At 59.0% G+C, this 25,051-nt stretch overlaps 2 protein-coding genes and 1 long non-coding RNA gene across 3 annotated transcripts in view; 1 reads left to right on the top strand and 2 right to left on the bottom strand.

The window, feature by feature from the left end:
* LOC120393548 (mucin-5AC-like) overlaps positions 1–25,051 on the bottom strand; it is a 353,632-nt gene that overhangs the window by 251,146 nt on the left and 77,435 nt on the right. The gene's annotated exons all lie outside the window — the stretch shown is intronic.
* The window catches only part of LOC120393551 (immunoglobulin superfamily member 1-like), a 44,490-nt gene continuing 20,470 nt past the window's right edge, over positions 1,032–25,051 (bottom strand). Inside the window, exons 2-7 of the mRNA XM_039518178.1 lie at positions 5,999–6,289; positions 4,023–4,304; positions 3,730–3,792; positions 2,617–2,682; positions 1,499–1,627; positions 1,032–1,124 (exon numbers count right to left, since the gene is read on the bottom strand). Of these exons, the coding sequence (XP_039374112.1) occupies positions 1,093–1,124; positions 1,499–1,627; positions 2,617–2,682; positions 3,730–3,792; positions 4,023–4,304; positions 5,999–6,289 (863 nt within the window). The 3' untranslated portion in view covers positions 1,032–1,092. The remainder of the gene's footprint in view (positions 1,125–1,498; positions 1,628–2,616; positions 2,683–3,729; positions 3,793–4,022; positions 4,305–5,998; positions 6,290–25,051) is intronic.
* On the top strand, positions 14,625–19,553 carry LOC120393556. The gene is made up of 3 exons (XR_005592074.1): positions 14,625–14,832; positions 19,005–19,083; positions 19,427–19,553. It is a non-coding gene; the product is annotated as an uncharacterized LOC120393556 (long non-coding RNA).

Genomic DNA, 25,051 nt, shown 5'->3' on the forward strand with positions numbered 1-25,051 from the left:
AGTTGGGGTGCATGGTGGTGCGGGGTGCAGCGGGGGGCTCAGGGCAGGGGGTTGGGGTGCAGGAGAGGTGCGGGGTGCAGCAAGGGGCTCATGGCAGGGGTGCAGGAGGGGTGAGGGGTGCAGGCAGGGGGCTTAGGGCAGGGAGTTGGGGGGTGGAGGGCAGGAGGGGTTGAGACTCCGGGCTGGCAGCGGCGCACTCCCTGCCTACCTGCCCTGTCCCCAGCCCCTCGCCTCTCCCGAAAGCGCTGCGGCCCCTGGGGCAGGTGGGCGGAGGGCTTCACATGTGCTGCCCTTGCCGCGCTTCCAGGTACCTCCCCCAAGCTCCCATTGGCCGCAGTGCCCCATTCCCGGCCAATGGGAGCTGGGGGGGAGGCGGTGCCCTGGCGGCAAGGGCAATGCACAGAGCCCTCTGCCCCCCGGCCCGCGGGCCGTAGTTTGCCCACCCCTGCTCTAGTGGGACCTGTGCGGGGTTGGATGGCGGGCGGGTCGGGGGGAGGCTGGATGGTGCATTGTGCGGGCGAGAGGGAGTTTGAGGAGTTGGGGGAACTCACCAGAACATCCAGCTGCTTCCGTTCACCTATGAGGGCATCTGTGGAACAGAGGCAACCCCCACAGTGAGTGGCTGGGCCCAGATCAGGGCCCCGGGTCAAACCTGCCACCCCACATCTGAGCCCTTTGCAGACTGGCCCACCTGCCCCCAGCACACTGGGGTGGGGCAGGGTCACTAGCCCCATGGTGCAGCAGGGGAGAATGAGGCACAGAGCGGGGCGAGGCACCCCCAAAGGCACTCAGTGAATCAGGGTTTCACCCCACATCAGCATGTCCCCCCACAGGACACAGCCCCTACCAAGGGTCACCTGCCCCTGCCTCCTGGCTGCCCCCTCACGTGCGACTTACAGACTGTGGCTGCAGCCTCGGACTCCCTATGGGGAGAAAGAGAGAGAGAGATAGTAACAGAACCCAGGAGTCCTGGCTCCCAGCCCCCCTGATCTAACCATTAGGTCCCACTCGCCTTCCTGAGCCGGGGAGAGAACCCAGGAGTCCTGTGTCCTGGGGCAGGTAGATCGGGGATGGGGGGGCGGAGCTGGGGTCTCACCTGCTCTGTCTCGGGGCTCGTCCTTTCTCTGCAGAGACATGAAGCAGAATCGTCCATCAATCGACGCGGATTCCGTGTACCAGCCCTGCCCCCCAGCCCTATAGGGCAGCTGGGATGGGGAGCCCAGGACAGAATCCCCCTGCCCTGCCAGGGGGGGCCCCACCCCCTCCAGCTGCTGAGCCTGGATACCCTAGAGACAGGTCCCTGCCCCCTGCAGCCCAGCGCCCCCTAGTGCTGCCCAGGGGCTTTGGGGCCAGCTCTCCCTGCCAGGGGAGACACCCCCTGCTGGGCCCCTGCCCCACCCCCTGGGTTTCCTTCCCCATCTCCCATCCAAGCCGTGACCCCTTCCCAGCCCGGCTTAGCAGAGGGTTTAACCCTTCCCTCCCCAGGCGGGGAACTCACTTCCTCGGGTTCGTCTGTAGCAGAGGAAGGGCAGGAGGAGGAGGAGGAGGAGGAGGCCGGCGGCCGCTGCGCTCCCCCCGGTGATGATGTTGCGGGTCAGACCCGGTGCTGGGCTTGGTTCCGATGCCCCTGGGAAGCAGCACCAGGCCGTGAGCGGCTGGTTCATTACCTGTTGCCCCAGACCCTCCCCCTCGAGGACCCAGGGACCCACAGCAGAACATTCTATGGGGCTAGTGGGGGGGCAGGAGCAGAGGGGATTCTGGGTAATAGTGGTCAGGGGTTCACTCCCAGTGGCAGAGGGCTGTACTGGGGTGGGGGCAGGGTGTGTGGGTGGGGATATACCTCAGGCTCTGTGTACCCTGTGAAGCCAGCTGGGTCCGGATCCTGCAAGCCCCCCCACTAAGGTCCAGCTCACTTCTGCGTAGGAATCATATGGGAGGGGGGATGGCAGTGGGAGGGGGCTTCTGGCAGGGGAGGGCGCTTTGAGATCATTGGGAGAACTAGGCCCTGGTGAACGGATCAGCAGCGAAAGACGTAACCATGCTGTCATCGCAGCGGTCATCATTGGGTCCCAGAATCAAAAATATGTCACTCTGGATCAGTGGGTTCAAGTGTTAACACCACGTCAATCTGGACTGAGAGGTTCCAGGGTTAATGCCCCACTGGGCAGCACCCCAGCGAAGGGGGAGCCCTGCTTCTGAGCCGTTCCCCCAGGCTGGCTGCAGACTCAGGCAGACAGACGGGATACACGGGATCATTATCCCCGGCGCCGTTCCCCCAGGGGGATACGCACTGAGCTGTGCCCCACACGGGTGGCTTTGTGGTGCCGGTGGGCAGCACAGCACCCCAGTCTGTGGGACCCCCGGGGTGGGGCTGTGTGTTGGGGGGAAGCTCTCCCTGGCCCTGCCCCCGCCAAGCCAATCTGACATCTGTCCAATGACACCCCCCAGCATATGAAATGAGGCCGAGGTGAGTTTCAGATGGGGCATTCGCTGTGGGGATCTGCCCCCATCCCACCCAGCCAGCCCTTCGTGGCTCCCCTCAGGGGCGGCTCCTTGGGCTGCACAAAGCTGTTTCTGGGGGGGTTGATGGTGATTTCCTGCCCCCAGCCCTGGTACCTGGCCCTGCGCTGCCTGGGTGGGTGGTAGCCAGCGCCGTTCCCAGCTGAGTCGAGTTGGTTCCCCCTGCAGGAATAGAACCAGCATCTGTCAGGGGCGGGGCAACATGTAGGGTGAGAAAGCTGGAGCCCTGGTGTGTGACGTTAGTTATACAGGGAACATCTCCTCTCCCGAATCGGCAATGGCAGCTTTTCCCCAGGCTGAGCTAGTGTCCCTGGGGAGAGGACGGGACCCAGGGATTCGGGCCGGCTCAGCGCCCCCGTGATCCCAGAACGGGGAGGATCGGCCCAGCGAGACCCTGAGTGCAGATACAGCCCCTGCCTGGCTCCATGGAAACTGGAACCAAAATCATTACTAACTAGTATTAATTACCAGGAGCCCCTGTCCTGGGCCAGCTCCCCTGTGTGCTTGGAGCTGTACGGACACACGACACAAGACGGTCCCTGCCCCAGTCAGGTGCCATTCACACCTGGAGTCACTGCAGAGCAGGTCTGGGTGCGGCTGTTCCTATTTGGGAGGAGGAACGTCCCTGTGTCTGTAGAGCTACAGGGGAGCTTGTCTGCCAACCGGGGCTGAATCAAACCAGGGGCGCTAATGCCGACAGCCCAGACTCGCTCACAAAAGCTCATGCTCCAATACATCTGTTAGTCTTTAAGGTGCCACAGGACTCATTGTTACTTTTTACTTATTAACTAACCCAGAGCATGTATTAATACCTGGGGGAGCAAACAGCCGTGCAAATCTCTCTGTCAGTGTTATAGAGGGTGAACAATTTATGAGTTTACCCTGTAGAAGCTTTACACAGGGTAAAACGGATTTATTTGGGTTTAGCCCCCACTGGGAGTTGGGCATCTGAGTGTTAAAGACAGGAGCACGTCTGTGAGCTGCTTTCATTTTAAGCCTGTAGCTGTCAGGGGACGGGATTCAGACCTGGGTCTGGGTTTGCAGCAGGCTAGTGGGTCTGGCTCAGACTGAAGTCCCAAGCTGTGAGGGCAAAAAAGCAGGGGCGGAAGTAGTCTTGGCACATCAGTTTGGAAGCCCAGGGGGTTTCTGTGATCCAACCCGTCACACCCTGTTCCCTGGGGGGTGAATTGCTCCATTTCTCCCGCTCACCTTCTCCCTCTGGCTCCGTCGGGGGGGGATCCGTCTGCTGTGGCCCAGCTGGGTCGGTTCCCTCTGTGGGATGAAAACGAGAGTCATCGGCCCTGAAACTCCAGCGGCTGCTGCTACCCCCTGGCTGGGGAACCCCCCAGTGACTCCCTCCCTGCTCCCCGGCCGGGCATCCCTCTGCTGGACCCAGGGCTCAGGGCAGAGCTTGGCTCTGATTGTCCAATGGAGGCCAAGACTCCCTTAGGGTCTGGCTGTGGGTGGGGCTGGGAGTGGAGATGCTGAGCCAGGCACCTCACCTGCTACCACCAGCTCCACGGGGTCACTGGGCTCTGACCAGACGGGCGGGTCCCACTTGGTGCGATATCGGCAGCTGTAGCTCCCTGTGTCTCCCCAGCTCACGTTGCGGATGGGAAACTCAGCCACATCCCCTGTGGAATCCATTGCACGCCATGCGTCCGGGACTCCAGCTTTATGCACCAAGACTCTTGCTCCCGGACACCGACACTCACACTGGATGGTCACGGCTCCCCCCAGGATCACCTGCCTGCTGGGGTGCAGGGTGATGTTGGGTTTGGGCTCTGCAGCCAGAAGGAAACAGGCTGTGAGACCCAGACCCCAGCACGGTCACTGCACTCTGTCCCCACAGCCCAGCCCCAGTGACGAGGTCGATACAGGGGCCTGCAGGGAGAGTCTCCGGGATGCTTTTCCCCTGAATCCAAGGCCGAGCGAGCTGGGCTAGTGACACAAGAGACACGGGGTCCCCCACCCCTCAGCAGGGCAACGGCGCGGATCCATCTGCCAGGAGCCCAGGGAGGGGTGGCTGGGGCAGGGCAAGGAGAGGCTGAGGGGACCTAGAGACCAGTTGTGTTTTCTCTCCATCGGCTGGGGCAGGAGAAATCAGTTCAGTGGGGAATGATCACAAGTGGATCAGAGTTCGCTGGTGTGGCAGGAACTGCTGGGGAGGGTCACACTGGGAACTGTTGCTGAGCTGCCTGACCAGTAACTGCCATTGGCTGAATTAAACCCACTTCATGGGCAACACTTTACATTCATGGAGCCCCAGGAGCTGGAGTTGGAGCGTCCCAGGCACTAGGCCAGAACCCACCGCGCTACGGTCCCGTCGCGGCTGCTCTGTCCCTAGGCTGGTTTGTTGTATCTTGAGCCCTCCCCTTGCGCCGTCTCTGTTTGCTGCTCTGAGCTCCAGCTCAGACACCTGCAGCGATTTCTCCAGGCGACGGGTCGGCTTCTCAATGCAACAACTGTCCCTCCGCTGCTTTTTCTAGAGTCCCTTTGCTTTCGGACAACTTTTCCCTTCCTGTCGCTGCCCCTGAAGGTGCCGGGTGGACGTTGTGTCCATTCTCTTTGCTTTTACTTTCGCTACAGCTCACGTCCTCCTCATTTCTTCACCCGTTTCTCTTTGCTCACAGCTCATTTCTGTCACGTTTCATTCGTGCTTCGCTTCCCTTGTGGTTTTCTAACAATTGCTTAGGTAACTTAGAGACTCATTTTTTTGTGTGTGTTTCACTGCCCGGTTCTTCCTGTAACTTTCCCCCTCCTGCCTCTGTCTTTCCTCTCTCTGCCTCCCCCTGTTCCTGCCATCTCTGCCCCTTCCCAACGGGACTTTCCCCCTGCCAGCTCCGTGCCTGGCCCCTTCGATGACACAGCTCGGCCACCGGGTCCCTTTCCACTGGCTCCCACTCGCTGGGTCCAACGTGTGCAGCTCCCACTGCTCTATAACCCGACAGCCCCCAGCCCAGGTGAGCATCACACAGCTGGCCCTGGAAGGCAGTCACAGGCTGGGGGCGGGGCCGGCTGGGCAGCCCCTGGGCCCCAACTCCTCTGTGGGTCCCCCGGGACAGGCGCCTGCTCTGCAGCTCCCCTGGGGGCACGGATCCCCCCTCCCTCGGCCTGGAGCCTCCAGCAGCTGCTGCTGCCCCTTGCTGGGGAACCCACCAGTGATTCCGTCCCTGCCCTGAACCGGGCGTCCCCTCTGCTGGGCTCAGGGCAGAGCCTGGCTCTGAGCGTCCCATTGGCGCAGAGACCCCCTGATCAGGGGCATGCACAGGAGTAAAAATGTGGCCGCTTTTGGAGGTGCACTTTGTGTGCCCCCCCAGCCAGAGGAGCTGGCTCTGCTCCCCAGAGGCGTTCTGTGCTCCGGCCCCATTGATTTGGGGGATCCCTGCACCTGCTTCCCCCCTTGCACACGCTCCTGCCCCTGAGGGTCTGGCTGGGTGTGGGGCTGGGAGCGGGGAAACTGAGCCGGGCCCCTCACCTGCTACCACCAGCTCCACGGGGTCACTGGGATGCGACAAGATGAACGTGTACCATTTCTGGTAGTAATAGCAGCTGTAGCTCCCTGCGTCTCTCTGGCTCACATTGCGAATGGGAAACTCAGCCAGGTTCCCAGTAGTCTCCATGTCCTGCAGTGTGGTCAGGTTTCCATCTTTGTACAGAAGGAACCTCGCATTCTGGTGCCGACCCCGACACCAGACAGTCACGGCTCCCCCCAGGGCGACCCCCCCGCTGGGGCGCAGGGAGATGGAGGGTTTGGGGTACTTGAGCTCTGCAATGAGAAGGAGACAGGCCGTGAGACAGACCCCGACACAATCACTGCGCTGCACCCCATCACCACTTGCCACACGTTCCTAGAGACGGGGCCCCTTGGAGAAAACCCAGCCAGAGGAACCTCTCCGAGATCCCAGAGATTCCTGCGAGCTGTGCCTGAAACTGCCTAAAATCCAGAGCACCCCTCTGTACCCATCTATCTACATAATGGGGCCCTGACAGCCTGGGAGCCAGGAATCCTGGGTTCTATCCCTGGCTATGGGAAGGAAGTGGGGGTCTAGTGGTTAGATCAGGAGAGGGCTGGGAGTCAGAGGTGCTGGTGCTGCACAGACACGGTGAGAAAAAAACCCCGCCCTAAAGCCAAGTCCTGACGATCTAACCAGACACAACGTGCAGGAGGGATGATTATCCCCCATTCGTACAAGGGGAAATGGAGGCACAGACAGGTTAAGTGACACCCCATCTTCCCAGAGACCCCCATGACAGTCTGTCTGAGTGTGGGGCTGGGAGCAGGGACACTGAGCCGGGCCCCTCACCTGCTACAATGATCCGCACAATGTCACTGGGATCCAACCAGTTGGGCGGCTCAGATCTGGAGCGAGATCGGCACGTGTAGACCCCTCCATCTTCCCATCTGGCGCTGGGGATGGTGAATTCACCCCCGTTCGCAGCAGCATCCAGCTCCCGGATTTCGATTTCATCTTTATACAGAAATAACCTCCTGGCCTTGCACCGACACTGACAGCGGATGGTGACACCTCGCCCCGGGGCGATCACCCCGCTGGGGCTGACGGAGATGGAAGGTCCGGGCGCAGGGAGCTCTGCGTTCACACACAAACAGGAGTGAGATGGGGAGACACAAACCCCTCCCCGTGTGTCTGTAACCTGCCCTCAGCACCCAGCCCCAGGGACAGCGCCGGGGTAACAGACACCTCACTGCATCCACAGGGAACCTGATCTCAGCCCCCCGGGATCAATCCGGAGTCACCCCTGACTGCACTGGGGGCAGGGCTGGGTTCTGATCTCAGCCCATCAGTAGGGTGAGCATATTTTCCTATGCTGAATATGGGACACCTGGTAAAATTACTCGTATTCAAGCAAGTTCAACGACAATCAATGAGAACTACGCAGCACAAACATTCAAATTAACATCACAATGACTGAGCCCCTCTTAATGCTGCGTCGCTGGATTCTTTTTATTGACCTTATCTCTAAGATTTAGGGTTCACATGGGGAGGGGTGACACACACACTCCTAGGCCCCCCCTTATGGGGAGCGGTTTTACACACACACACACACACTCACACGTTCCCCTCTCTCACACGACTGGGGTGACTGACTGACCCAAACCCCTGTGCCCTGCACTCTCCAACCGCCATGCCTGGCTGGGCCCCTGGGAATGGACCTTGCGCCATGTCTTCCCGAGGCAACATGTGTGTGTGGGGGGAGACACAGGGTCACGTGCCTCCTCCTCATATTTCTGCCAGGGTTCACACCGGAGTGTGGCCAGCAGCAGCCTCTTGGCCCTGTGCAGGAGGGAAGAGACGGGAGCTGCTTCCCGCCACCGGGGAGGAGCAGGGGGGTGACAGGGGAAGGGATGACCTGGCCCGTGTCTTTGCAGAGCTCATCTCTCCCCCTCTCCCCCATGGTTGGAAGCAGCTTGTCCCTTCCTGCCCGCACAGTGTGGAAAGGCAGCGAACGCCCCCAGGATGCTGCTGGCCACCCACATAACCCAGCCGCCTCCTGTCCCCCAGCTACAGCGCGGGCAGGAAGGGGTTAAGCCCTAAGGCTGCATTGTGCCCCAGGGCCCAGGGATCCTGCCTGCAGGGGCCTCAGTGACCCCGGCCAGAGAGGGGGCTCAGCAGGGGAGGTGCCAGGGGACGGAGCAGCCTTGCGCTCCCTGGGGGCAGGACCCAGGGCGAGGGGGTGGGAGGTGAAGAGGGTGCTAAGCCCCTGCCTGGGGGGCTGCTGTGAGTATGAATAGGCCTGAGATCACTTCCCCCCACCTCCCCGTCCCACAGATACTCACGTCCAGACACCCCACACTGCCCGGCCAGCCAGCAGCCTGGAAAAGAGGCGGCTCATTAGGGACCAGATCCCAGAGTGACTCAATACAACACCCTGGTCTCAGATCCCACCCCATTGTGCGCACGCCCTGGCTGTCTCCAATACTCACCGAGGAGGAGGACAGTGAGAGCAGATGCCATAATGGGAGCAGTGAGGGGCCCCTCAGCGCGGCCACCAACACCCCGATGCCCAGCTCCACCGAGCCCCAAATAAGAAACTCAACTGATGGCTCCAGCTACAGGAAGTCAACAATATCTCATCTCTTACTGCGTCCATCACATGTTGTCTCTAATCTGCAGGCGAAATCTACTGCGGTCAAAGTAAGCAGAGGGCTTTGCAAAACCCAAGAAACCCGGGGGCTGTCAGCCTGGCCAGGTGTCATGCAGCTCCCAGCTTGTCTGTGTCTCTGTGAAGAGGCGGGACAGGTCACCTCAATGTACCCTGCAGCCTTGAGGAAGGTGAATCAGGCTGAGAGCCAGGTGACCACGGGGTCTGGTCTTCAATCTTCCACTGACCACAATTTCCATGAAAATTCCATCCCCTTTTCATTCTGGGTTCAAGCCCGACTGACGATCCATGTTGGTAAAGTTAATACGTGATCATGCAATTAAAGGCTGGTGGTGCAATGGAGCTGCATGATGGGGAGAGTTAAGGTCGTTCAGGAAACCATAACTTGGCATTTCCTGGTGCCGGAGGATTTGACTCTGCAGCCTTCCCGCTCAGCCCGCCAACCTGCCCACCTGTGACATGAGCCGTGGCACCGAGTGAGGAGCGGGCGTGGTGGGGAACCCCTGGGTTTGCTGCCCCTTGCGCGATAGCTGAGTGGTGCCGGCGGCTTTACACTGTAACACCTGGTTCTAAGGGGCTTTTCTCAATGTGTGAATTAAATAAACCAGGTTCAAAAGAAAATCAGAGAAAGAGAAATTCCATCCCAGGCCCCCAACGGGTCACCAGCCAGGAGAGACCCAGGGACCTTCTAATGCCCCTGCAGAGACCCTGCCCCCGAGCTGGAGGAGACACTGTCAGTGGTTATGTGGCCAGGCCCCTAGAGAGGGACGTGACACAGGCTTTGTTTATACGCCATTGGCTAGAGGGCAGCAGGAAGCTGGGGGTCAGGGGGCTCCATTCCCGGCTCAGGGAGGGGAGTGGGGTCCAGTGGTTAGAGCAGGGGGCTGGGAGCCAGGATCCAGGTGTGATGGTGGCGCCGTCGCCCGTCTGTTCTCACCCAGCGCTGGGTAACGCCGGGGGCACCGTGACTCAGGGGCAGCGTTAAAGGTGCTGCAGGAGCCTGGCCAGATGGTTACAATGGGCCTTTAATCCCCCAACCCCCTGGTCACCTGCCACCCCACAACCACCCGGGAGCCTCCCCCCACAGCTGCTCTCAGCCCCAGGGAGCAGGAGGGAGATGCGCAGCAGATTTGCCCACAACTAACACCTCACAAACTCTGCCTGCCCCCCATCTCTCAGCCTGCCCCCTGGTCTATCCCCCTTCAAATACCCCCCAGCCTGGCCCCTTCACACACCCCACATATCCCCGTCCCACTCCTGTCTCCTGCCCTGTTTCCCCTCAAATTCCCATCCCCCGCCCTCAGTTAAGATGGCCGCCATCTCTCATCCCCAGTGGGCTTGGCGCCAGGCTGCCAGGTGCCAGGAGCAGCGGGGGCAGGGCAGTGCCAGGGAAGGGGGAACAATGGAAGCTGCCCCCCCAGTATTTGGGGGGCACCTGGGTTCCCCCTCATGAGCGTTTCAGGGTGAATGTGCCCCATGGTCATGGGGAACTGGGGGGGCGGCACCTGCCCCTTGCTTTCCTCGCCCCTCCCCCAGTTGGCCAGAGGTGCCCCAGCTCAGCTGGAGTTTTGGCAGGAAAAAAAATCCCCCCCCCCCATCCGCTGACCCCGACACTGTGAGAGAGGAGCCCCTCCCCCATCCTCATCCCATCCCCTCTCCGACGTCTGTCCATCCCCCCCTCCCGGACCTTGGTCCATCTCCCCTCAAATCCCCATCCTCTCTGCCCCGGTCCTGTTGCCCCGCCAACACCCCGACCCTGCACCGATCTCAGCCCATCTCACCCTCATCCCTGTCCCCCCTCCAATCCTCGGTCCCCTCTTTCATGTCCCCTCAAAAAGCCCATCCTGCCCCCCGACCTCGGCCTGTCCCCCCACACTCCCATACGCTGCTGATCTCTGCAGAGGGTCTCACAGGCCCAGAGGGCTCAGGGGGCTTGGAAACTCTCTCCCTCACCAGCGTTACACAGGCCAGGGGCCGGGGCTCATTTCAAACCGAGCCCCTGGTTCTACTCGGCTCCTGGGCAAACCCCCAGCAGCAGCCGCTCACAGGCAAAGCTTTCGGGTTAAACCCCCAGACAAGGAATCACACCCAGCCTGTCTATTGAAACGGGGGCTGAGCGACCACGGCCAACAGCCGGAGTCAGCCCGGCTCCAAGTCTCGCTCCTTCGGGAGTCACCGGAGCAGAGCCGCTTGTGTCCAGACCAGCCGGGCTGTGGGGGGAGGAACCGGTTCATTCACTCTCCGGACGGACGGGCAGGGCGGCCGCTGACCTCGCTCCTAGTGTAAGCGGGGGAAGGATCCTGCTATTGTGGGGAACTTTCCTGGCTTATACCCGCCCCGGTGGGATTGGCTAGTGAAAGGATCAGAGTCCTCGCTCCCACTCCCTTTACCCAGGGGCCTGCCTGACCTTGAGGGCTCCCCTTCCTCCCTCCCGTGCGGCACAGTCCTCGTAACCCTGGCCAGGCTGGGCCCCGGATCCCTGGGGGCTCGACCCCCAGTCTTGTCGTGGTCACTTAGGACAGGGGCGAGGGTGTCCCCACTCCGGGGCACTCTCTTTGTGCCGGGTGCTTCCCTGACCCACTGATCAGTACATAGAGTTCAGAGCATGTACAATTTATTAAACAGTAACTCATTTTTTTTTAAAATATAGGGAAAGTTAAAGGAAACAAGTCACCCGCCCTGTGGGCACAGGGACACCACAAGCTGCCGCCTCTGCAAGGGAAAGGAAGTTCACAGTCTGTTCCTCACACGTCCAAGGCCTCCTGCCCAGGCCCTGGCCACGCTGCGGTGAGACCACAGTGTGACAATCTGTCCCTCAAGTTAGCACCGGGGAGCCCCCGTATTCCCCACTATGATAGAGCTACGATAAGTTGGGTACAAAGTTGCCTTGTGAGGCATCATCTTAAAAGTCTTGATCTCTTGAACATTCGTCCCCTTTTGGATTGTATGTACTGTCCTTGTGTGGGACGTTATGAAGCATTGCTGGGTGTGCTTCTGAAATATGTTGTGAGGTTGAGAGATGCCCACTGTCACCCTTTCAACTGCAATAGAGGACCAGCCAGACAGTGTTAATGGCTCATCAACACCCCTCAAGGAAAGAATCCACTATCCCAGCACAATGGAGATTGCTTGACCAATGGGGACTGCCTGGTTCCCAGGTCACAGCAAAGATCTTTCCAGCAAACTGGAAGAAAATACAAAAGAGGGGAAGGGGCATAATCCCTGGGCTTCTCTTCCCACAACTCAACACCTGGAGGACCATCTGGAGGAATCATAGAATCATAGAATCTCAGGGTTGGAAGGGACCTCAGGAGGTCATCTAGTCCAACCCCAAAGGACAAAGACTTGAACTGGGGAAGGGTGGTCCCAGGCTGGGATGGAGTCCAGTCTGTGCTTGAGGTCGCTGACCCTGTTCCTAGCAAAAGGACAGACGGGAGATGGGGGAGAGACAGGATGAAAATGGGGGTGAAATGCGGCTTCTGGAGATGGTGTCAGGTGCTGGACACGGGTTAGTGATAAGCGGGTGTGTTGGCTGCAAGGTGACCCCGACCCCTGCTGCTCGGCCCCTGGGTGGTTACAATCCAGGCAGGGCCGGCCCCGCGTTGGGTCCGTTCTCCTTAGGCCGGGCAGGTGGGGTGGGTGCCACACACCCGACTGCAGCACCCGATGGGAAGCCAGGAGCGTGAGCTAGGAGAGGAGGAGAGACACAGCGGGGTGGAAAATAACCCAACCAGGGAAGGGAGAAGGATCTCCAGGGCCTTCCCGGCGCTGCCAATCAGCTGTCCCCACGGGCGCGATGGGGGCTGCAGGTCACAGCAATGGGACGACTTCCAGCTTGCAGGGGGGAACACAAAAGTCCTTAAACGAGAGCCAGGCCGGCCGGCTCCGGCCTCTCAGGGAGAACATCCCTCAGAGGAGACGAGGGGCTGCAGCGCTGGGGGCCGGGGCTGAGCTGGGGGAAGATGAAGATGAGACGAGCTGAGCCGGGACAGAAGGTGGGACCGGAGAGGAGAGAGAGTTGAGCCCATCGTGGGCTCTTTTTAAGGAACTCAGCGAAGGGGAAGTGGGCGGCCTCGTCCCGCCCCCTCATTGTTTTGCCCCCTCATTAGGCCCAAAGTCCCTCCCACCATTTTGGGGCTATTAACTCCTGCTTCCAGCTTCTGTTTTCGCTCAGCGTGATGTCGACAGTCGTGGGGCTGTAGCCAGGGGGCTTTTCGGGTCAGACCAACCCAGCATCTGTGGCTGGTTCTCTCGCCCGGGTTACAACGTTCAGCGTTGTCCCCAATTTCCCCTGGTTCTCCGGGCCCTGGCACAGCTGGGGAACCTGCCCGTGGGTTTTACACGTGAGCTCGCAGCCGGGGCCGCTTCGCAGGCTCAACAGCCACAACAGTGCGAACGACCCCCAGGCGGCTCAGGCTGGCGCGACGATCCCACGTCCTCTCCGGGGTGGCTGTGTCGGAGTGTGACCCGGAGGCCACAGGCTCGGGGGGTGCTGCCCACAAGCCAGGGCCCCTAGGACTCCCCTTGTCCTGACGGTCCCTGATGCCTTTTAGGGTCTGGAACTCTCCCCATCCCTCTGCCATGTGTGACAAAGTGGGGGATTTTCTTGTTTTTTTTCTTGGTTTTCCAATGGTTTGCATGCTGACGGAGTGGGATGCAGTTTCCCTGGGTGTTACTGGTTTAACAAGGTGATGGGAGAGGGTGTTTGTTGTTACAGAGGACCTGCGACAGAACTGGACCCTGGCCAATGGCCTGGAAAATGGATACCCCAGCAACTGGTGACCTGTTGACTGGGAGGACCAGATCAGGAGTCACAGCCGGTTCTGGCCAGTGGGAGGACAATGGGCTGCGAAGAGAGGACCCCGGTGACCTGACCAGCTGGTTCCAGCCAGAGGGACCAGAGGACAGAAAAGGGGAGAGGAGGCCCAGGCGACCCTGTTTACCCAGAGAGAAGACAAAGGACAGAGGCTGGGCTTGGGGACAGGTGATATCGGATGCTCAATTACTCTGTCCCCGCTCCCCAGCTGAGCATCCCCTCTGCTGGGCTCCAGGCAGAGCCTGGCTCTGACTGTCCCCCAGGGTCCAGCTGGATGTGAGGCTGGGAGCGGAGACACTGAGCCGGGCCCTGCTACCACCAGCTCCACAGAGCTGCAGGTGCATGACAAGAGGCAGGAGCTGGTAGCTGCAGCTGTAGCTCCCTCCGAGCTGCCGGCCCACTTCTTCCTGATACCTCACACATTGTCTCTAATCTGCTGCCAAATCTAGTGCGGTCAAAGTAAGCCGAGGTCCTTGCAACATCCAGGATACCCAGGGGCCCTCAGCCTGGGCAGGTGTCATATAGTTAGTTTGCAGCTTGTCCCTGTCTCTGTGGGGAGGGGGGAAGGTCATTTTCAATGTACCCTGCAGCCTTGGGGGAGGTGCAGCCCGGAAACCACAGAGTCTGATCTTCAATCTTCATCTGACCATTGTAAATATTTCCATGCAGATCCTCCCCAGTGTTACATTCTGGTTTCAAACCCAGCTGATGACTCATGTAGGTAAAATTAATACATGCTCATGTGTAACCTTCTGCTGGGGGGGTAAGTGGGTAAAACTTCCTGGCCTGTGAAATACAGGTCAGATTAGGAGATCAAATGGTGGCCACGTCAGGCCTAAAAATCTGTGAATCTATGAAGTGTGCGGGAGCAGGAACAGATCCTGCTGTTTTACTGTTTCGCCTGCTTGTTCCCTAGACTCACTAGTGAGCAGTGGGGTGATTTGGGGAGCAGCTGAGACACCCGAACAGGCTGGCCAGGGGCAGACACCAGCCCTGCAAGGGAGAGGTGGGCGTGGCAGTGACTTCACAAGGGCCTTGGGCAGGAACTCAGCCTATTGGGCAAAGGTGGGGAGGCGGCTGTGAACTCACAGAGCTCCCTTGACATCAGACACGCAGTACAGGGGGGCAGGGCAGGGGGGACCTCAGAGACCCCTGTGGCCTTGCTGCAGCAAACCCCCTTCTCGCCTCTCTCCTGGGGGATTTGTGTTCACGCACCTGAGGGCTAAGGAGGAGCTTCTGTGGGCGTTTTCTCCTTTCCAGCTTGATTCTGTAGAACGCAGACACCCCTGTGGAGAAGGTCAGATTCTCAGGGAGGGTTGGAACATTGATCCAAACATTGCCAACTCAGTGCTGGGCTCGGAAAACACAAGGTAAGCTGGCAGGAAAATGTCCCACCTAGGAATCCACCCCTTAATACCTGCTTAACTAATAGGTCTCAAAATGTAATTGTAAATGAGGAATCATTATCGGACAGGTGTCTTCCTAGTAGGGTCCTGGGGGATCGGATCTTGGCCCTACACGATTTAACATTTTGATCCGTGACTTGGAAGCAATTATAAAATCATCACTGATAAAACCTGCAGATGACAGACAGATCGGGGGAATGGTAAATAACAGACAGGAGACGTCATTGATACAGAGCCATCTGGATTGTTTGGGAAGCTGAGCACAAGCAACATACCTGTTAGTTTGTCCAAATGTAAAGTTATACCTCTAGGAACAAAGAATCTAGGCTATATGTACAAGATGGGGGCTCTATCCTGGGAAGCAGCAACCCTGAAAAAGACTTGGGGTCATGTTTGCTAATCAGCTGACCAGGAGCTCCCAGCGGATGTGATCTTTGGATGCATACACAGCAGAATCTCAGCTAGAAGTGGAGAGGTGTATTTGGCACTGGTGTGACCCCTGCTGGAATATTGTGTCCAGTTCTGGTGTCCACAATTTGAGACGGATGCCAATAAATTGGAGAAGGTTCAGAGAAGAGCCAGAAGAATGATTAAAGGATTAGAAAACCTGCCTGATAACGATAGACTCCAGGAGCTCAGTCTATTTAGCTGAACAAAGGGAAGGTTATGGGATGAGCATAAGGGAACAAATATTGGCTAATGGGCTCGTCACTTTAGCAGACCCAGGGGTAAGAAGATCCAATGGCTCCAGGTTGAAGCTAGACAAATTCAGGCTGGAAATAAGGGGAACATTTTTAACTGACAGGGTTTGGAACAATTTCCCCAGGGTTGTCATGGATCCTCTATAACTGGCATTTTTGAAATCAAGATGGGATGTTTTTCTAAAAAATCTGCTCTAATTCAAACAGGAATTTTTCTGAGAGACGTTCCACGGCCCATGTAATACAGAAGGTCAGACGAGATGGTCAGAGTGGATCTTTCTGGCCTTGGAATCTATGATTCACTGGGGCATTTGGAATTTGTTCTTTTTCGCTTGCCTTCACCTCCCGTCCTCTTGTCCTTTCTCTTTTCTTGTCCCATTTCTCTCTGCTGCTCATCTTCCTGATGAGGGTGGGGCTGTTCACCAGCTGTGCTTGTAAGGGGCCCTCGCAAAGAGGTGGGGCGGGAATCGTGCGGATGGTGATCTCCCCCAGAATGATCTCATAGGGTGATGTAGCAGGGTGGCCACCCACTGCTGCCCTGAAAAGCTTAAAACAGCCCTGGGAGAGGGCTGTGGTAGGGGAAAACCCGGGCTGATTGGGGAAGTAGCCACAGCTGGGCCACGCCCCAATCAGGCCTCAGCCAGCCCTATAAAGAGGCCGTGGGCCGGGAGCAGGGAGAGTTGTCACGGAGTCCCCGGGCGATGCTCTGGACCTGCTCCCCACAAAGCCAGACTGGACTTTGGGGAGCCTCCTCTCCCTTGGAGCAGGGCAAGAAGCTCACACGGGTTCATCTCCTGAGTCTGACCTTGGAGCATTCAGCATCCTCTGCCCCTCCGTGCGCTTCCCACAGCGAGTCCACCCCGGCGGGGTCCTGGGGAAGCCACTGGGTCCTGCACCCCAACTCCGCAATCAGACGTGACTCTCAGCCAGCCAGTAACACAGAGGTTTATTCGATGACAGGAACAGGGTCTAAAACAGAGCTTGTAGGTACAGAGAACGGGACCCCTCGGCCGGGTCCATTCTTGGGGGCAGTGAGCCAGAGCCGCACGTCTGCACTTCACTCCTCGTCCCCAGCCAGCTCCACACTGACACCCCCCTCCAGCCCCTCCTCTCTGCTCAGCTCCTTTCCCAGGCCAGAAGGTCACCTGACCTCTTTGTTTCCCACACCTTTAGCATCCCCTTTGAAGGAGGGGAAGGGCCTGGCCATTAGTTGCCAGGCGACAGAGGGTCGGCCAGAAACTGAGGCCCCCCCACAGTATTCATAGGAAACATTAGGAACAGTTCCACTTTGTCACAGAAGGGCCTGGTTGCCTGGGACTTGAGTAAGGTACCGGAGTAGATCAGTGCTGGAGAATAACCCCCCAGGCTGCAGGCCTAGCCAAAGGCCTGAAAAGGTACTGGGGTTGCAGAGGTGCAGCCCAGGGGAAGGTGGAGGCAGCAGGTTCAACCCCCCCTTGCGGATGATGAGTGATATGGACTGCAGTCTGCCCCAGAGTGCAGGGGCTAGATGAGGACTGGCTGTGAACACTGAGGCAAGATGGGGCTAGAGGGTGGGGATTCCCCAGGGAGAGGAGCCCAGAGAGTGGGGGTACTGCCAGGGGGCAGCACCCAAAGGAAAAGGGCACCAGGGTCCGTGAGGGACACAGGGCCGGCGACAGCGTGACATTGACCTGCAGAGGGTGCTCCCACAGCTGGAACGCTAATTCCCCAGGAGACCAGCAGGGGGGGCGCCGCAGGGGTGAGTCCCACATTGCTACAGGTGACTAATGCTGTCGTCTGCCCGTCTGTTCCCTTGCTCAGCTCCCAGCCCGGAGAGTCTCCACACGGATGGGCTGAGCTTGGGGTCCTCACTGAGTTAACAGGGAGGAGATTCAGGTCCCTGTTGGCTGAGTGCAGCTCAGTTCAGGGGCGTTTCTTTGTCTGTAACATGATAATTTTTGAAAACTGCGTTAAATTGATTCCAAAATTTCTGGGCATCGGCGGGAAGAACCTTGTTGGTTTTGGTGACAGCTGGAAAACAGCAGCACCAGAAAAGCCTGATTTTCTGCACCATCCCCGTTAAATTGGTGCCGTAAGCAGAGGCGCTTTGTGACATCAGAGTTAACTCAGCCAGTCAGTGCTCACTCTCTGCAGGTGATTTGCATAATTCAACCCCATTGGTTAAAATGAGTCAAGCTGGGGGTTTCAATCGGGGAGATGACCCAGGCGGGTGGCAGGGGGAGGATTTAAGATCAGGGTTAGGGGAGTGAGTGAGTGACGGGTGAGTTGCTGAGTTACCTTCGATGTCACAAGGCGACTGCTCAGGCTCCTCTGCCTGCAGCGCCACGTGGGCACCGACGGCCCAGGGGAAGGTTTTGTTGATCTGAAACGTATAAAACCAGAACAGACGAGCAATGACTCAGGGGATTTGACAGGGTTTGGGGCACTATCCCGTGCAATTGTTACTGGTTCAGAGATGGAAACTGGCCCTACATAAACAAACAAGCGGCCGACCCTCTAGTTAGTCTCTTTTAAGGTCGAGTAAATAATTTTCAATGAATTATTGATGTGCTGAATTTTGCTGCCTTCTCTCCTATAACTGAATATGAGCAGTTTATGATTCTCTTGAATGTGGTATTTCTTCTCAAATCAGGGTGAATCAAACGGGATTTTTTCAAAAACAAAGAGCCACAAAAGGGATTGTCCTTTCAAGCCCAAAGGTGTCTAATGCTCATGACCTACTCAAATCGCACTGCAGCTGGGAGTTAGAGAAGTGTCTCTATCCCGAACAGAGGTGGGGAAAATAGAGGTGAGAAGCAAGAGGTGGTTACAAAGCAAGGTTGCGGCACAGCCAGAAAGAGAAGCATAAGAAAAAATATTCATCAAAAATGTTTTTAGTTTAAAACTGAGTTCTTAAACAAAGGAAATATTATCTGCAGTTAATGAACTGAACTGATACCTTCTGCTCACCATGTCCTTCGAGATGTATGAACGGGTAGATCTCATCCCCTCCCACCTCCTTTTTAGTTATAGATTGAAGGAAGAAAACAAGTTTGCTGCTTGGTCAACTCCCCAGGGGTTTCTTAAATCCAGGGAATTTGTCATTGAACCGAACCAACTGGATAAACTGAAATGAAAAAAATCTTTTTCCTGCACTTTCAAAGGAGGCTACTACTGTCGAAAGCTGTTTTAGCGCTTCAAGTAATTGTGGTTCTAGGGGCTTCAGTGGTTTGACTGTCCTTAAAACTTGGCAGGAAACATGTACTGCTTAATATTGAGTTTTTCTATTCTCTTTAAATTATTTTAAGAGATTATAATAAGGTGAGGGCTTAACATAGGTTGTCAATTTCAAATTTAATTTTAAGCATTAGTTTAACAAACCAACCTGTGGTTAATTTAATTTAAAAAATCCAGTTAATATTATTAAAATAATCTATTTTTCATCCATCTGCCTAGGGATTGAAAAGCCTCCTAGCTCATCTTCCAGTCCAGGGCGGCTTTCCCTGGTTAAATCTCAGAGCGCTGACAACAGTGGGTGAGTGTTACAGACCCTGTTACTGATGCTCTCGAAGGGAGTGTCCTCCAGTGCTCAGTGCAGGGGCCTGGACACAGGACTCCTGGCTCTGTCCCTGGCTCTGTCACTGGCTCCCAGTGCGACCCTGAGGCAGTAACTCCCCTGCCCAGGCCACAGTTTTCTATCGGGGGGTTGGGGTCCCGCCCCCTTGGCCCAGGACTTGTCAGGCATCGGGAATGTGTGTAAGGCGCCAGCAGGCCGTGAGCTGGGAGGCGCTGCCTGCGGCAGGTCCGTGTTCTGGACCCCGGCTGCTGGCCTGAGTTTCTCCATCCCTTGGCACTAAAACATCGTCTGGTTTTCACAGCCGCGGCCGGTCTCCCGGTTTCTACACCGGGCCCTGTCGGCAGCAGGGCATTGCACCGCCCGGCACAGCACCTTCCCCAGCTCACAGCGCGGCGGGAAAGCGAGGAAGGGGGCCAGGGACGGGCCAACTTGGAGCATCTACCACCAGCTCCATGGCACCTAGAGCAAGTGAGTGGCACGTAGCCCGTCCTCAGGGGCTTCCCTGTTCTGCCTGGGGAGGGGCAGAAATGGGGGAATCTCCTCCTCCCAGGGAGACGAGATTTGCCAACAGCCCCTGCAGCCCTTCGCTCTGGGCCTGGGCAGCACGTTTCCTGCTGGGCCTGAGGCACCTTCTGGGCCATTGTGGAGGTGGCCCAGGGTGCAGCTGTGTGGGAGGGACCCAGAACAGGGCAGAGCCGGGCACGGCGGCTCTGGGGCTTCCTCTCCAGGAAGCAGAGGAGCCAGGAGCCCAGGCCCAGGGCCCAGCAGGGGCCACCCCCCTGCCTGGCCCCTGGAGAGCCACCAGCCTGCCCAGAGCAGGAGATGAGTGACCCTGGCTCCAGCACCAGCAGCTCCGTCTGCTCCCCAGGGGCCAGCAGCAGCCGTGCAGGGAGTGTGAGCGCGGAGGCTGAAGGCTCCCCCAGGGCAGGTGAGGGGGGACACTGGGAAAGGAAGGAGGATGGGGTGGGGGGGGCTAGTAACACCCGGCGCCCCTCGGTTCACCAAGGCGTCAGGCCTGAGCCATGTGAGCCCCCCCGACACTCACAGAAACTTGCAGCGTCCAGCGGCAGAACTGGGCACTGCAGGACGGAGGTTCCCAGGGGGGTGTCTGGGACCAGAGATCTCGGCTGGTGACATTCGGTTGCACAGTCCAAGCAGCGGCTGCCCAGAGTGCTCACTCCTGGAGCTGGGAGCCGCTCACACGCCAGAGGCCGTGCGGGAGCAGCCCGGGGGTGGGGGTCTCCCAGCGCAGCAGGGCAGGGCTGGCTCCCAGGGTCGAGGGCTGGAGTGACCGAGCAGCTCACCGGCCGGGTAACACCAGGAGAACGTCACAGGCTGGTTTGTGGTTCTGTGTTTATTACAGATCTGGAGATTAACAGGATGCAAGTAGCACAAACAGCTGCCTCGGCGCGTCCCCTCCCCCTCCTGGTGCTGAGCCCCCCTGGCCCCCCACCCGTGGGGCTGGGTGAGGCACCACCAGCTGCGGGGAGGGCTACGGGGGGGCTATAAGCTGAGCCCGTTCTCTGGGGGAGAATCACTCTGTCACCCCGTGGTGGCCGATGCTCCCTGCCCCGTCGCTGCGATAACTCCCCCTGGGTTCACGCTATGGGGGTGGGTGGAGGCACCCTGGGGGCTCTGCCTGTGGGGCCCCCGGCTCACGTTGATGGCGGCGTACAGGACGGGCTCAGGGGCAGGGGCCTGGCCCCCCCGCTTGGCCAGCAGTGCCTGGCCGTCCAGCTCAGCGTAGGTGAGTCCCTTGGCGCTGGGGTCGGGCTCCTGGGGCAGGGAGGGAAGAGAGACACCGATGTGTGTGTTTGTGTGCACCAGCACCAACACACACACACCAGACTGTTGTGATGCCAGCCACCGAGGGCAGCGATTCCCCCCACAGTCCCCCCTCCCACCCTGATGCACAGTTACTCTGACGTGCTCTGTCCTGTCCAGCAGGGGGCTCCCGAGAGCTGCTCTTCCCCCCACACCCCCAGGGAATCCAGCAACACCCCCCCACCCCCACCCACTCCCGCCCACAGAGCCCCATGGGGCAGAGATCAGGGAAATTCCCACCACCCTCTACCATTTTTGCTGCTCCAAGCAAAAAAAAAAAAAAAAAGGCGCCTGGACTCTGCCGCCCCAAGAATGGCTGGAATGTGCCGCCCCTTAGCAGGGGCCGCCCCGGCACGTGCTTCCTCCGCTGGGGCCTGCAGCCAGCCCTGCTCCCCATGGAATGTCGCTGACCCGCCACGAATCTCCAACCAATGCAAACGTTTGGAGGACGGTTTGAGGGGGTGAAGGTGAGTTTGGGGGGTGCAGGGTCAGGCTCTTATTCTCTGTATTCTGGGTCTCCCGCCACTCTCGGGGGGGAGCCCCATTGCTGATCCCCAGCTCCGGTGTCTGCCCTGAGGAGGTGCAGGGTGGGGGACACAGTCTGGGGAGTTGGCATCAGAACACGGCTCTAGTGGGACCTGTGCAAGGCCGGATGGTGGGGGTGGGGGGGAGGAGCCCGGATGGTGGGGGCGGGGGGGAGGAGGAGGCTGGATGGTGGGTGCGGGGGGGGAGGAGGAGCCCGGATGGTGCATTGGTGCTGGGGGGCTTGAGTGGTGGACACTTACCAGGACATCCTGCTGCTTCCGTTCACCCACAAGAGCGTCTGTGGAATAGAGAAACCCCACCCAGTGAGCAACTGGGTCAAGATCAGGGCCCCGGGCCCAGCCTCCCACCCCCCATACGAGCCCTTTGCAGACTGACCCGCCTGCCCTCGAGCGTGCTGGGGTGAGGCAGGGGCAATAGCCCCATGGTGCAGCGGGGGAAACTGAGGCACAGAACGGGGCAAGGCACCCCCAAAGGCAAACAGTGAGTCAGGGCTGCACCCCACATCAGCATGCCCCCCCCACAGGACATGGCCCCTGCCAGGGCACACCCGCCCCTCCCTCCTGCTCCATGGCTCCCCCTCATCTGTGACTTACAGACTGTGGCTGCAGCCTCGGACTCCCTATGGGGAGAAAGAGAGAGAGAGAGAGAGATAGTAACAGAACCCAGGAGTCCTGGCTCTCAGCCCCCGCCTCCCGTTGTAACCACCAGACACCACTCCCCAACCTGAGCCAGGGAGAGAACCCAGGCGTCCTGGCTCCCAGCCGCCTCCCCTGTTCTAACCACTAGACCCCACTCCCCTCCCCTGCAGGGAAAGAATCAGCTAGATGGGGGGTGGGGAGCGGAGCTGGGGTCTCACCTGCTCTGTCTCAGGGCTGGTCCTTTCCCTGCAGAGACACAAAACAGAATCATCCATGAGTCGACCTGGATCCCTGTGTACCAGCCCTGTGTCACGGAGTGTGGGGGAGTCAGGACCCTACACCCCCATTTCCTGCAATTCACCACGACTCTCAGCCAGCCAGTAAAACAGAAGGTTTATTAGACGACAGGAACACAGGCCAAAACAGAGCTTGTAGGTACAGAAAACAGGACCCCACAGTCAGGTCCATCTTGGGTGGTAGGGAGCCCAGACCCTGGTGCAGGGCCTCCCTCTGTTTCCCCAGACAGCTCCAAACTGAACCCCCCTCCAGCCATCTCACCCAGCCCCCCGCCCTCCTGGCCCCTCCTCCAGCCTTCATCCAGTTTCCTGGCAGAAGGTGTCACCTGGCCCCAACCCCCTCCTGGGCCCAGGTTATAGGCTCAATTATCATCATCCCTCAAGTGAAGTCCCACCCTGATATCCCACCATCATCCGTATCAATGCAGACAGTAAACTAGTGAAACTCCCCTGCAACATTACCAGATTAATACCCCTACTCGGTCAAACCCTGCCCCTCAGCCCCACAGGGCAGCCGGGATGGAGGGCCCAGGAGGGAGTATCCAACCGCTGCTCTGCTGGGGGAGCCCTGCCCCCTCCAGCTGCTGAGCCTGGATACCCTAGAGACAGGTCCCCACCCCCTGCAGCACAGCGCCCCCTGCTGAGCCCCCCACCCCTGCAGCACAGCGCCCCCTAGTGAGTCCCTGCCCCATCTTCTACAGCACAGCGCCCCCTAGTGCGCCCCCTGCCCCACCCCCTGCAGCCCAGCACCCCCTAGTGCTGCCCAGGGGCTTTGGGGCCAGCTCTCACTGCCAGGGGAGACGCCCCCTGCTGGGCCCCTGCCCCACCCCCTGGGTTTCCTTCCCCGTCTCCCATCCAAGCCGTGACCCCTTCCCAGCCCGGCTTAGCAGCGGGTTTAACCCTTCCCTCGCTGGGCGGGGCACTCACTTTCTCGGGTTCTTCTGCAGCAGAGGAAGGCCACGAGGAGGAGGCCGGCGGCCGCTGCGCTCACCCCGGCGATGACGGTGCAGGTCAGACCCGGTGCTGCGCTTGGTTCCGATCCAGCTGGGAAGCAGCACCAGGCTGTGAGCATCTCATTACCTGCTGCCCCAGCCCCTCCCTCTCAAGGACCCAGGGACCCACAGCAGAACATGCTATGGGGCTAATGGGTAATAGTGGTCAGGGGGTTCACTCCCAATGGCAGAGGGCTGTACTGGGTGGGGACAGGGTGTGTGGGGGGGTGTACCTCAGGCCCCTTGCTTGTAAAGCCAGCTGGGCCCAAATGCTACCTGGGCCCAGATGCTATAGCACCAACCCCCCTCGGTTCCTGCCCCTGTCCTGGGAATTTCTCAGCAGCTTCAGCTCACTTCCTCACTGCGTAGGAATCATATGGGTGGGGGGATGGCAGTGGGAGGGGCCTTCTGGCTGGTGACGGCGCTTTGAGATCACTGGGAGAACCACGCCCTGGTGAAGTGATCAGCAGCGGAAGACTTAACGGTATTGTCATTGCAACAGCCATCATTATGTTCCAGAGTCAACAATGTGTTACTCTAAATCAGTGGGTTCAAGTGTTAACATCATGTTTCTGTGGACTGAGAGGTTCCAGGGTTAATGCCCCACTGGGCAGCACCCCAGTGAAAGGGGAGCCCTACTTCTGAGCCGTCCTGCTGGGCTGTCTGCAGACTCAGGCAGACAGACAGGATACATGCAGCTGTTATATCCGGCCCCGGCACCGTTCTTCCAGCAGTATACACACCGAGCTGTGTCCCACACGGGTGGCATTGTGGTGCTGGCAGGCAGCACAGCACCCTGGTTTGTGGGGGCCCTGGGGTGGGGCTGTGCATTGGGGGGAACCTCTCCCGGGCCCTGCCCCCACCAAGCCAATCTGGCATCTGTCCGATGACACCCCCCTGCATATGAAATGAGGCAGAGGGTTATCAGATGGGACATTTGCTGTGGGGATCTGCACCCGTCCCACGCAGCCAGCCCTTCTTGGATCTCCCCACGGGTGGCTCCTGGGGCAGCACAAACCTGTTTCTGGGGCGGTTGATGGCGATATCCTGCTCCCAGCTCCGGTACCTGGCTCCACGCTGCCTGGGTGGGTGGGAGCTGGCGTTGTTCCCGGCTGAGTCGGGTCGGTTCCCTCTGTGGGAATAGAACCAGCGTCTGTCGGGTGCGGAGGTGAGAAAACTGGAGCCCTGGTGTCTGTGGTTAGTTATACAGGGAACCTCTTCTCCCACCAACCGGCAATGTTGGCTGTCCCCTGGGCTGAGCCGGCGTCCCTGGGGAGAGGACGGGACCCAGGGATTCGGGCCGGCTCAGCCCCCCGGGATCCCAGAATGGGGAGGATCGGCCCAGCGAGACCCTGAGCGCAGATACAGCCCCTGCCTGGCTCCACGGAAACCGAAACCAAAATCATGACTGACTAGTATTAATTACCAGGAGCCCCTGTCATGGGCCAGCTCCCCTGTGTGCTCGGAGCTGTACAGATAAATGACACAGAGATGGGGGGTGATGGGGGTGGGAGGTGTCAAGCTGCTGGGGCCAGCTGGGTCAGTTCCAGGGCCGGATCTAGTTTTTTTGCCGCCCCAAGCAAAAAAAATTTGGCTGCCCCCACCCCAGCCCTGGGCTCCCCCCCCACAC

This window comes from Mauremys reevesii, unplaced genomic scaffold, assembly GCF_016161935.1.
Source record: "Mauremys reevesii isolate NIE-2019 unplaced genomic scaffold, ASM1616193v1 Contig23, whole genome shotgun sequence".
NCBI classification, from domain to species: Eukaryota; Metazoa; Chordata; order Testudines; family Geoemydidae; genus Mauremys; species Mauremys reevesii.